Below are 12,865 nucleotides of genomic sequence, written 5' to 3'. Positions count from 1 at the left end.
ATTTAATGTAGTCTTTGACAAATAATTTTTGGAATTTAGGATGTTGATTTAACATCAAAACACAGGTTTGTCAACGAAAGGCACACAAAATTATCCAATAAACCTTTTTGTTAAAGTAGGGCGATCAAGTTGCGAAAAAGATATAAAACTATAACTTTGATTCTTGTTTTTTTTTTTTTTCTATATGTTTCATCGACTCTGAGAAAACAATAGTGCTCGTTTCACCGAGTACATGTTAGCAGCCACCCTGTCGCAATATAACAGGCGTGTAGCCAACCAAAGATATTTATTTATTTTTATTTATTTTTATTTTGAATTTGTCACATGCCCACCAACGGTCGTAGACTTCAGTGGCAGGCACTACATGCAATAACAGGAACACAGTTATCATCACTACCAGTGTACGGACTCCCACCTCCGTCGGTACCATAGGAGGAAAACATCTACAGATGGCCAGCAAATGAGAGCAAGAGTACCACACACTAGCAGTGATAATAACAAAACAGACAAAACACTAATAAAGGTTAAAGAACCATAACACATAACACATTGCGCAAAAAAAAAAAAATCCGTCCGATTCCTGGACCGGCCCCTGTGGCCGCTCGCCGTCGGTGATCTAGCTGCGTGCTGTGTGTGTGTTCGCGCAGACGTACATGCTGCAGCTGATACAGCGGCTGTACGAACACACCGGCTTCACGGACAGCCCCTGTCACTGCTCGCTGTCTGTGATCTAGCTGCGTGCCGTGTGTGTGTTCGCGCAGATGTACATGCTGCAGCTGATACAGCAGCTGTACGAACACACCGGCTTCACGGACAGCCCCTGTCACTGCTCGCTGTCTGTGATCTAGCTGCGTGCCGTGTGTGTGTTCGCGCAGACGTACATGCTGCAGCTGATACAGCAGCTGTACGAACACACCGGCTTCACGGACAGCCCCTGTCACTGCTCGCTGTCTGTGATCTAGCTGCGTGCCGTGTGTGTGTTCGCGCAGACGTACATGCTGCAGCTGATACAGCGGCTGTACGAACACACCGGCTTCACGGACAGCCCCTGTCACTGCTCGCTGTCTGTGATCTAGCTGCGTGCCGTGTGTGTGTTCGCGCAGACGTACATGCTGCAGCTGATACAGCGGCTGTACGAACACACCGGCTTCACGGACAGCCCCTGTCACTGCTCGCTGTCTGTGATCTAGCTGCGTGCCGTGTGTGTGTTCGCGCAGACGTACATGCTGCAGCTGATACAGCGGCTGTACGAACACACCGGCTTCACGGACAGCCCCTGTCACTGCTCGCTGTCTGTGATCTAGCTGCGTGCCGTGTGTGTGTTCGCGCAGACGTACATGCTGCAGCTGATACAGCGGCTGTACGAACACACCGGCTTCACGGACAGCCCCTGTCACTGCTCGCTGTCTGTGATCTAGCTGCGTGCCGTGTGTGTGTTCGCGCAGACGTACATGCTGCAGCTGATACAGCGGCTGTACGAACACACCGGCTTCACGGACAGCCCCCTGTCACTGCTCGCTGTCTGTGATCTAGCTGCGTGCCGTGTGTGTGTTCGCGCAGATGTACATGCTGCAGCTGATACAGCAGCTGTACGAACACACCGGCTTCACGGACAGCCCCAGCGACCAGCAGCTCACCGTCTACAAGCGCATCAATGTGCTGAACTGGGCGTGCACGCTCGGCTACGAGGACTGCGTGCTCAACAGCAAGCGCCAGTTCCAGAACTGGAGGAGCACGCCCAACCCCGACAAGAACAACCCGTGAGTGCCGAGCGTCCGGCGGCCCTGGGCTCCACCGAGGGCGCCGGGGAGACCCTGCAGGACAGAGGGCTCCTGGAAAAAAAATGGGTTGTCTGTAAAGTCGGTTCACAGACGATGGTTTAACGTGACAACGTCATGACAAAACATTGATGAAATGATTGCATACTTTTACAAATAAAATTGAATCATTTTTATTGAATTATCACTATTTTGTACAGATACAAAGAAGGAGTGAAATGAAATCTACAATTTAATTAATAAATTTACTTTTATTTGCACTCATTAATTCAAATAATGTTTATAACTTTAACGTAGAGATTATTTTAACTGTAACATTTATACACGTTTGATATTTAACTTCTTCCAATCTGTGTTATTCTGTTAAGGATAAGTTGATGATAGGAAAAGGAGGAAACGAATGGGAGTGTTTCAAGTTTAATGTGCCTCGAAAAAGTCAAATCGATGGTTGTTCCAATCGAGTGGAAGAGAGATAGATGCGACGCGAGCGTACAATGAACGTAACGGGACACAGCATAACGGGACAATGTGGGTAACGGGACACTTTTTTGTGCGTGGAGCCGGCATTCATCGATATATTAGACGTTGTCACGTCAAAAAAAAAACTCTTTAGATTAACATTTCCAAACTAATCACAAACTTAAATTTCGATGATGTTTTTGCTAATTTATTTATATCATTAAAGTATTAAAAAAATATTTAACTTAACGTTATTAAAATTTAACTAAATTATGTTTACCTAATACAATATTTTTATACAATTATTGACAATTATTTTACTTTACTGGTGCGTCGAGTAGTAAAATAGGGGTCCTGTTACATGTGGCTCTGGCTTGTCCTGCCCTGGAACTGCACCTGTTCAGTTATTTGTTTTCTCGTCTGACCCGTGATAAAATCAAAGAGCTAAAGGAGTCAGATAGGAACCCAGAAACATCATCTTGATTTGAATATTATTTTAAGCTATAACAATATAGATCCTTTAATTTTCGTAATTTGGCTTTGTCAAAATACAGTTACAGTACCTACTGTATAAAAAATTTAGTGGAACATCTGGAGTTAAAAAATGACTGGCTGGTACAATAGTTTCCCCTGTGAAGTTTCTAGCACTTAGTATTTGTTACTACAACTGTAATAATACTGTCAATAACCCCTATGTTATTGTCTTTTATATTCCCTGAGTGTGTTATCTCTGCCTCATAGTATTAAAACTGTTGAAATCAATATGTCAAATTTCCTATATCTCCCCCTCAGCATCTGTTGCCCTCAGGAGGAAGGATTAAATATTCTACCAAAACATTAATCTATTTAAATGACAATATAAAACTCAAAAGGACACTGGGCATAACTTCGGACACATCTTGGCAGATACTTCACTGGTGTAGTTGTAATCTTACTTGTCAACTGTCTGGTGGAATAATTACTTTCTTTCTGAACACTTCCAATTATGAGCTGGCAAATTAATGTCAAAATTGAAAAATTCTTATAGTTCGGGGAATTACAAAAAATAAAAAAATATGTAATGACAGAGAGATAAGGATCAGTGTCCATCAATACGTATGATTGGTTTATCGACAGAGTACACTTGACATTAAATGCATCTTGTAAAGAGGTGCCAGACAATTTCTGGTACAGTCGGTGCTGGGAGCAAATCTATCTGCAAATCCTACCTGCCTTTACCAGGCTCCACGTGCACTCTTGTAGAGCCTGGTACAGTCAGTGCTGGGAGCCAATCAGTCCGCAACACCCGCCTGCCTCTACCAGGCTCCGCGTGCGCTCCTGTAGAGCCTGGTACAGTCGGTGCTGGGAGCAGATCAGTCCGCAACACCCGCCTGCCTCTACCAGGCTCCGTGTGCGCTCCTGTAGAGCCTGGTACAGTCGGTGCTGGGAGCAGATCAGTCCGCAACACCCGCCTGCCTCTACCAGGCTCCGTGTGCGCTCCTGTAGAGCCTGGTACAGTCAGTGCTGGGAGCAGATCAGTCCGCAACACCCGCCTGCCTCTACCAGGCTCCGTGTGCGCTCCTGTAGAGCCTGGTACAGTCGGTGCTGGGAGCAGATCAGTCCGCAACACCCGCCTGCCTCTACCAGGCTCCGCATGCGCTCCTGTAGAGCCTGGTACAGTCGGTGCTGGGAGCAGATCAGTCCGCAACACCCGCCTGCCTCTACCAGGCTCCGCGTGCGCTCCTGTAGAGCCTGGTACAGTCGGTGCTGGGAGCAGATCAGTCCGCAACACCCGCCTGCCTCTACCAGGCTCCGCGTGCGCTCCTGTAGAGCCTGGTACAGTCGGTGCTGGGAGCAGATCAGTCCGCAACACCCGCCTGCCTCTACCAGGCTCCGCATGCGCTCCTGTAGAGCCTGGTACAGTCGGTGCTGGGAGCCAATCAGTCCGCAACACCCGCCTGCCTCTACCAGGCTCCGCGTGCGCTCCTGTAGAGCCTGGTACAGTCGGTGCTGGGAGCAGATCAGTCCGCAACACCCGCCTGCCTCTACCAGGCTCCGCATGCGCTCCTGTAGAGCCTGGTACAGTCGGTGCTGGGAGCAGATCAGTCCGCAACACCCGCCTGCCTCTACCAGGCTCCGCGTGCGCTCCTGTAGAGCCTGGTACAGTCGGTGCTGGGAGCAGATCAGTCCGCAACACCCGCCAGGCTGTGCGTGCGCCCCTGTAGAGCAATCACCGCTGCCCGCAGGATCTCCGCGAACCTGAAGAGCGTGGTGTACTGCACGGCGCTGCGCGAGGGCGGCCAGGACGAGTGGGACTTCGCGTGGCAGCGCTACCGCCACACCAACGTCGGCTCCGAGAAGGACATCCTGCTGGGGGCGCTGGGCTGCTCGCGCGAGACCTGGATCCTCAGCAGGTCCGTACGCCACCTCCGTCCGCTTCCTTTCCCGTCGAGTAGCAGGGGTCTGCTAGTGTTCCTGAAACTATTCCACGTTCGTGAACGATGTTGCGTCTGACTCGACATTCCAAAATAAAATACACTGCCAGGTTTTTTTTTAATGTTTTCCTTCAATTTACACCTCTTTATTATTTTTCCAAAACTATTGCTCTTTTTTTTCTTTCATTTTTCTTGGACTACTGTGAAGTATAAAAATAAAAGTTTCACTGCAAGTTAATGTTTGATTTGAAAAATACTCAATATTCATAAATAATTGAAAATTCAATTTGAATAAAAAAATATATAATTTTTTAGAAGCCTTATTGCTTAGTCATACTTTACCATTTGATTATTCACACCATTGGGTATCATTTCAACTTAAAGTGTCGGAGGAAAACTTAAGTGCATATTTACTGTTGTGTATGCACTCATAAGAGATGAAACACAGTTTATGGTCATGACGACCAGTTTTACATACGGGAGTATGGTGGACCTTTTGCTTTGTATTTTGATCAAGTTATGTTGAACGTTGTGATGAATGCACTCTCAACTGAGTAATAGAGGAAAAGCCTTTAGTCCAACACCAGTCGAGTCGCCTGCATCCAGATTTTGTCATGTGGAATCCAGATTTTCCCTATTCGAGCTAGGTTGCGTAACTACATTGCCGTCATTTTCATTTCACTCCAAATTTATCATTACTGACAGTTTTCATACAGTACAGTGTTACTCATTTCCTAGTGGCTTACCTTTCACATTTCCACAATATAATTCCCTGTAAGACTATATTGAATTTTAATAATCTGTCAAAATCTCTAATCTGTAGAGACCGGGAAAATTCCCAATTAGAATTACCTTTAGGAATGACTCAATGATCCTCTATGCACTTAAGCAAATTACATCTCCTCATTGATTACTGACACATGTTAACTGGGATGCTCGTGATTCGCTACTTCTTTTGATGAAGGTTTTTCATTGGCCCAGAGTCCTTCACAGAAACTGCAGCCAAATCACTGAAGCAACAAAAAAAGGCAAACGTATTTGTATTCTAGCCTATCGCGAAATGAATCTGCAAATTTTTCGGGTCTCTACATTAGGCATGGCCGAGGCCCCAAGATTTAAGACCTCCCATTTTACTAGATAAACATATTAAGACTTGCGTGTGCACGGAAATAGATTCTGAAGTTAACGAAAAATTTATATGCTATTGGTACGGAAATCCTGCACAGGAAATCTGGCAACTCTGTCCTCCCGGCCAGCAACTGAGAGATGCTGTTTTCCGCATGAAGTACAGACATGACACTGGATGCTTCTTGCAAGTTGACTTTCTATAACTAGTGTAGCTTTCGTTATTTCTTGCTGGCAGAAATAGACTATTTCATCCAATATTTCAGGCTAGGAATTGCAACTTATTGTTAATACTGTAACCACTTAATTAAGCCTAGAAATAATTTAAAAAAAAAAAACGGTTTACAAGCTATAACTACAAATCATATTTATTACACATAATTACTGTACCTTGTATTCAGCTTTTAAGCACTGGCAGCTCAAAACCCCCTTAATGATTATTACATAAATATTATGATTTTTTTATTTCACGTTGGGCTCTACGTCTTGTTGACAAGGTCATTCAGAGTTGGGAGCAGCACTCAAGCTATGAGGTATCGGGTAAGGAATCGACCATTGTTTCACGGCAAGAAACCATCCGAGCATACCGAGTGTTTCGGGAAACAAAGACGACCGAAACAAGATGGTCGGACCGGGATTGGTGTCCTCCTCCTTGGAAATGCAAGTCCGATTTCTTACCACTGAACATTTTCTGGAGCCCTGCATAAGATACACTTTCACAGCCCTTCCACCACATGCCAAAACAGCATTGCTGCAGAGCTGTCACCTTGTAGGCACGCACTAGGCAAGGATAAACTGCTACGCCGATGAAAATATTGAAATGACTTCATATCACACTTTCATTCTTATTTTGTCGTGCGCAAAAAAAAAAAAAACCAATTTCAGATCATCCCGGTTCCGTGGGGAACCAGACACCCCTCACGACCGTGTGTCCGCAGGTACCTTGACTGGTCCATGACGGACAACTCGGGGATACGCAAGCAGGATGCTGCGCGGGTGTTTGCCGCCGTCGCCAACAACCCTATTGGCCAGCAGCTGGCGTACAAGTTCCTGCGCAGCAAGTGGGACAAGATCCGCGAGTAGTGAGTCTCCCAGAGTCTTGACGGACACTGTCTGAGAGTACACGTATAAAAAAGGATGCAAGAAAGCTGGAGTTTTTTGGGGCGAAAAACTTTTGAGGGTGTATCCAGGATTCGTCAAAAATTTATAGAACTAGCACTTATGGTATTTAGACTTTTTTTTTAATTTGGCAGACTTAAATGTGCTTTTTAATGTTTTCTCTAACATTCACACAAATGTCAAACTGTGAATAGTATATATTTTACGAGAATTTTTGGGCTTTCCTCAGTAGGCCCCTAAAAGTTTTGTAATTTGATTTAAAAAACAATTCAAAAACTAAAAATAAAAAGTCATAGAAAGACATGATTACGAGTATGCCAGTTTTGTACAAACTTTGGAACATTATGAAATGCATTGTTAGATTGAGATGGACACTGATAACTTTTCTTCCACAAAGCGTTATATTAATATTAAGACTTGTAATGTTTTAACCTTAAAATGTTACCTGGTTTCTATTTGCATCCAAAGAGTACAAGCACAGTAAATATATAAAAAATCAAACTAAAAAAAAAAAATTACTTCTAAAATGAACAGGTTCAACTTATACTGTTCATCCAATGAATATAAATTGAGTTTACGCTGCAGTATAATTTTGAGGTGAGAAAGGTGAATTGCAGATTCACCCCTTCATTCTATTGAACGTAAGTTACATCCCCTACTTAAAGCCTTCTCTTTTCTCCACTTTTCGATAGTTTAATACTTTATAGTTACTCTAAGGAAAATGACGTAGGTATGTTGGATATGTTTCACAGTATTTTTCTCAGGTAACTCCTGTATTCACATCTTTGCATTCCGACATCACGTAAGTTGTTCAAGTTGCGTAATAATGGGTTGCCCTTCAGTAACTTATTCAAAAACCCAATTAATGAAGCGATAATAAAAAAAATACTGCACTAACACGTGCCCTTTTATTGTTATCCAGCTAATGTGGAAGATGTTTGGCACATGCAATTCTTTTTTCAATTTTTCAGTTTAGGATCGTCACTCTTCACCATCAACAACATTGTCCGCAGTTCCACAAGGAAAATCAACTCAGATTTTGAACTGGAAGATGTAAGTAATATCTACAGATGATGGCTAAATAGCCCTGCCTTCTGTTGCTTGGGAATGTAATAAGTAAGAACAAGAATTTATCGTGGAATTGCTATAAAACCGAAATAACATCATACTACAAGTCAATACACACTTTTACGACAAAATTTATACGAAACACAAAAATGTAGTAAAATCGTGATATAAAGTAAAATTTTAAAAAAAAATTGACTTGACAAAGCACAAATTCAAAATTTTTTTAATGTCTTTAAGTTAAATAAATGTAATAGTACAAGTTCATACGTTTGTCATATATCAACGTTCAAATAATTTGTGGGAAATAAATTATTTCAATTACATCATTTCACTCTAGCAACAAGACTTACAGTGTTTGTAGAACTTTGTTCAGTTAGACGTTACTCAGACGCTTGGCGTTTCATCATAAATATTTTCTTATTTATTTAAAAAAAAAAACTTCTGGTTCAGCTGCAACTTGTGTACGCCGGTCTGCGGAAGTACTTTATAACCATATGTCTCATATGTTTCTCAACATATTTTTATGTGATGAACTTGCAGCCGAAGTTGTTGGTCGAATTCAGACTCATTCTGTGTAGACATGTGTACACACACAAACACATAGATATGAGAGTTTATGAATACATGCATGTGTGTGCATGTGTATCTATGTGGTGTGTGTGTTGTATAAAGTTATAAATATTCAACACGCTCGTCGTCGAGCCGGGGAAGTGACACCGGCACGGCCCGTGTTGCAGCTGATGAGGTTCGCCAAGGCGCACGGCCACGAGCTCAGCACGGCGACCCGCGCGGTCGAGCAGGCCATCGAGCAGGCGCGCGCCAACGTGCAGTGGATGAGGCTCAACTACCGGCCCATCACCGAGTGGCTGGCCGGCGTCACGGCCGCGCCCGCGAGTTAGCCGCCTGGCCCGAGGACGTCTCGCCGAGTCTTTCACGGGCGCGCTGGCCCCCTCCGCCTCCTCCCGCGCCGCGCCGCTCCCCAGCGACTCTCGGCCGCCACCCTCTCATCCCGGACCAACATTTTATGAACTTAAAAAAATAGGCAACCACCAGAACCATTTTTTAATATCTGTTTGAATAATTAACATACTCCTTTACATTCCTGGTGCAGTTGTGTCGTCAGAAAATCTTTTCAATTTCAAGCTCGGCGGAGTTTTTGCTACGACTTAGGGGGAAAAAGAAACGATATATTATATATTTTTGTACCGTAAAACCGAACTACGAAGGGCAGTGGCATTTTAGGTGTGCAAGAGTTCCACGCAGTCGGAGTGACCCCTTCATCCCGGGGGTGCTTCTTTTGGCATCTCCTGGATTCGCGGCAACTGACTGTTGAACCGAAGAAACCACGTCAGCGAGGCTGTGCCATCCCTGGGTGAAGTGTGGTGGGCAGCCAACACTACCAACAGACTCACTTGACATTTGAAAATGTGTTATGTGGTTTTCACCTTAACCTACAAACTTTTTTCAAAACACTACAACTAAAACATCACCTACCTACTCCAGCGTCTCAAGATGGTCCTAATACAACTTACGATTAAAACCGCTGGGAGAGACGACGAAGCAATAGTCACTGACCAGGTTGCACAAAAAAATTTCACGGATTCATTGCACATTTTCATAATTAATTTTGTAGGCTGCTGTGACAGATGTTCAACTACCTTGTGTAGCATACAGGCGTTTCAGTTAAATTTTCAACCACAGAATGCTTTGCATATTTTAACGGCCACAATCATGCACAATGTTGTGGTTTATTTTTGTGGGCACTGCAAAATTTATTTTCATTAGCAGCTTCACGAAATGTGTTTCCAGCCTGTCTAAATGATGGCGTGCAGCCATCACTTACACAGTGGTTTAAAATATTTAATCACTCAAGAAGTGCCCGTGAGAACACATCACATCACAGCTCACAGACAACACAGCCACATGTTGGCGGTTGTAGCCTGTTTCACGGGAATAATATTCTACACTATCCCTCGCGTGTAATCCACAGTATTAAACCCATTAAATTGCAATCGCAGTAAACTACGCTGTTGCAAATTTTGTTGAGCCTGCAGTCTCACCAACTGCATTATGAGAGAGAGATAGAAATTAACAAAATACTTCATTCACGAAAATGTTCAAGCATTTTGTATAAATCTTTGTGGAATAAATAGAAAGGGTCATTGTAATACTAATAAATTAATAAATTAGTTCCATACTTAGTTTACTTATCAAATATATTATCGTGTACCGAGAGATAAGTAAAAAATTAAAATTTTTTCAATCAGTTTACTTTTCTTAAACACATTCTTCATTCAATTTGAGAAACGCATTGAAATCTTTTATCATCTCAATCATAATTATTTAATTTCATCTTGCTTAAAAGTTATAGGAAATTTACGTCATTTTGCTATCTGTTAATCTTTGTGTAAGAAGTGGAACGCCAGAAATTAGGCGTTTAAAATTGAGCTTTGAGTATATATCTTAAAATCTGGTAATTAGTCTGTGAAATGAAATTCGTCATTAAACTTTGCTTAAGTGTTCTCTAGCTTAGCTTAAAATCTTAAATCGTTCGTGGTGAGATTGGCCCCGAGAGATTTTCAGAAAACCATAACAGTATGTATTAAATTTATTGTTAGTTATTATTACAGTTGCAGCCATTCGCAGAATTTAATTCAGTACTAACCACCAATGATTTTGCTGTGTAAACTATTTGTAACCATGGAGGTATGAAGTAGGGAATTTGGTGTGTGTAATCTTTGCATTGAAGTCAAAATGAGAACAAATCCTCACTCCCCTTTACTATATGGACAGCAAATCAATTATTGGTTATGATGAAGTTTTACGCTAATTCCTTGCAGATGTGTTACGTTAGTTGAAAAATATGCTCTACATGATACATAGCATTTTTACGATTCTTCCTAGCAAGTTCCTTTCGAACTATTTCACAGATGCTAGCGTTTGTTTTGTTATCTAATTACCTTAAATGTCAGAATAGACACGCTCTCCATAGACTAATACCTCCATTTTTGTAGCACTTGGTCACTATTAAGTTCATGGTTTCCATTAAATTATATATTGTGACTAGGGACAAGACTATATTGCGATTAAACTTAAATAACACCCAAAAGCATGTCAAAACACAGCGTAACACACCGAAATGAAAGTTAATACTCTATATATCATGGAATTAAGTAGCATTTAATTAAAACTTAATTCAAATCATAAAAAGTAATCTCTTAACGTTTGAAATTCAAGGAATGTCTTCATTACCGGAAAAAAATTGTAGCAACGAGAATCTATCAAGAAAAAATTAACTTATGTTATTGTGCATCTCTCATTGAATCACTTTTTAAACCACAAATACTTACTAAAAAAATGTAGCATATAAATTTTACCCCTATTTGATGGAATAAGTATTAAAAAAAACAGGTGTAATAGAAACAATAACACTGAAATCCTCTGTTTCAAAAACAAAATTGGGCTGAAAATAAAACAGTAAAATTTGTCTCTAATCATGACTAAACAAAGCTCAAATTTTCAAAATTGAAGGACACATAATTGTTACGGCATAAAAATTGTTCAAATATAAATCGGCATCTTTCTGTTCCTTTGTTTCCCCTAACATCGTCTGTTCCGGCTCGCAGGTACGAAGGCTTTGTGCCGCCGCAAGTTTGTGCTGCAAATACTTTCTACTTGTCATTTATCACACACAAGTGTTCCAGTCTGCGAGAATTCGAAGCCCAGGCAGAAATGTTGGCAGGCAGCATAGAGTGGTGTGAAGTCCCCTCGCCTGGCCACGGATGCTATAGTCTCTCCGCATGCTACACCTGGGTACTGCAGGGCGTCAAGGCATTGCCGAATAAACTCTCAAACAAACAAAATCTCTGTAAATGTAATTATGTATGTGGTACTGTAACAATATTCCAATGGTAAGCTTGCATGTGTCAGTGTGTGTATGTACACGAGTCTTAAATGTGTGTGTGATCTCTGTTCACAAGATTTTATCAATTATTAATTTCCACAATTAAACTTATTACTGTTTAAGGTATTTTAATTTGCATCTATGGCTTACAATTCCTAATTTGTTATATATATATATATATATATATATATATATATATATTTATTTATTTATTTATTTATTTATTTATTTATTTATTTTAATGTACTAATAGCAGCATGAGCATTTCCCCCCTTCTTTTTTCCCCCTCAAAAACCTCTTTTTTACCAATATGGTTAAATAAATATACTCACTTTTAATATCAATGAAACCAGGAAAATATTGATGCAAAGTGATACTTCACAAATTTGGTAACAGTTTAATTTTTTTTCACATCAAAAAAGTTATAACATACACCCCTAAAAATGTTTTGAACCATCTCCTCTCAGTATTTCCAATCACTGTTAGTTCTTGACAAGCATCCCTCTTACATCACGCATATTGAAAAGATAATGTGTGTTCAGATGTAACGAGCTATGTTCAAATGCAATACCACTGAATGATTGTACATGCACCATTACCTAACTGTAAACTGTCTTTCACCTACCAAGACCCTTCGCAGGAAGGAAGGAACAGGTAACACAGCTTCACATCCTGCCTCGTTCCCTAACGACAGGGCAGTGGGGTGGTTTCGTAGTGGCTGGAGTACCCCGCAAAATTGGCCTGCTTGGAAAACAGCTCATTGTGGATCCAGCGCCCATAACTGCCGCGCCGATCTACGCTTGCTCCTACCCTGCCCAGCCTTGAGCCCTACTGCAATACGGGGGAGCGAAGCGGCGGGGTCCAGCCGACGAGGGGAGGCCTGCCACCTAGACTGCAGACGACACTGCCCCGCGGCCCTGTGGCGGGGCAGCAGCACAAGAAGGCCTCCGACCCATCGCTCCCTCACTTAGACCGCAGGCCGCGAGCCACTGCCACCC

At 42.2% G+C, this 12,865-nt stretch overlaps 1 protein-coding gene across 1 annotated transcript in view; it reads left to right on the top strand.

Annotated features, from left to right (window-relative positions):
• The window catches only part of LOC134535157 (aminopeptidase N-like), a 121,038-nt gene extending 109,045 nt beyond the window's left edge, over window positions 1–11,993 (top strand). Inside the window, exons 12-16 of the mRNA XM_063374143.1 lie at window positions 1,561–1,760; window positions 4,463–4,630; window positions 6,715–6,858; window positions 7,867–7,948; window positions 8,701–11,993. Coding sequence (XP_063230213.1) covers window positions 1,561–1,760; window positions 4,463–4,630; window positions 6,715–6,858; window positions 7,867–7,948; window positions 8,701–8,862 — 756 coding nt within the window. The 3' untranslated portion in view covers window positions 8,863–11,993. The remainder of the gene's footprint in view (window positions 1–1,560; window positions 1,761–4,462; window positions 4,631–6,714; window positions 6,859–7,866; window positions 7,949–8,700) is intronic.
• Window positions 11,994–12,865: the final 872 nt, after the last annotated feature.

The sequence above is a fragment of the Bacillus rossius genome, chromosome 8 (assembly GCF_032445375.1).
Source record: "Bacillus rossius redtenbacheri isolate Brsri chromosome 8, Brsri_v3, whole genome shotgun sequence".
NCBI lineage: Eukaryota > Metazoa > Arthropoda > Insecta > Phasmatodea > Bacillidae > Bacillus > Bacillus rossius.
The sequence above is the reverse complement of the archived record's forward strand: the minus strand, read 5'-3'. Positions and strand labels throughout refer to the sequence as shown.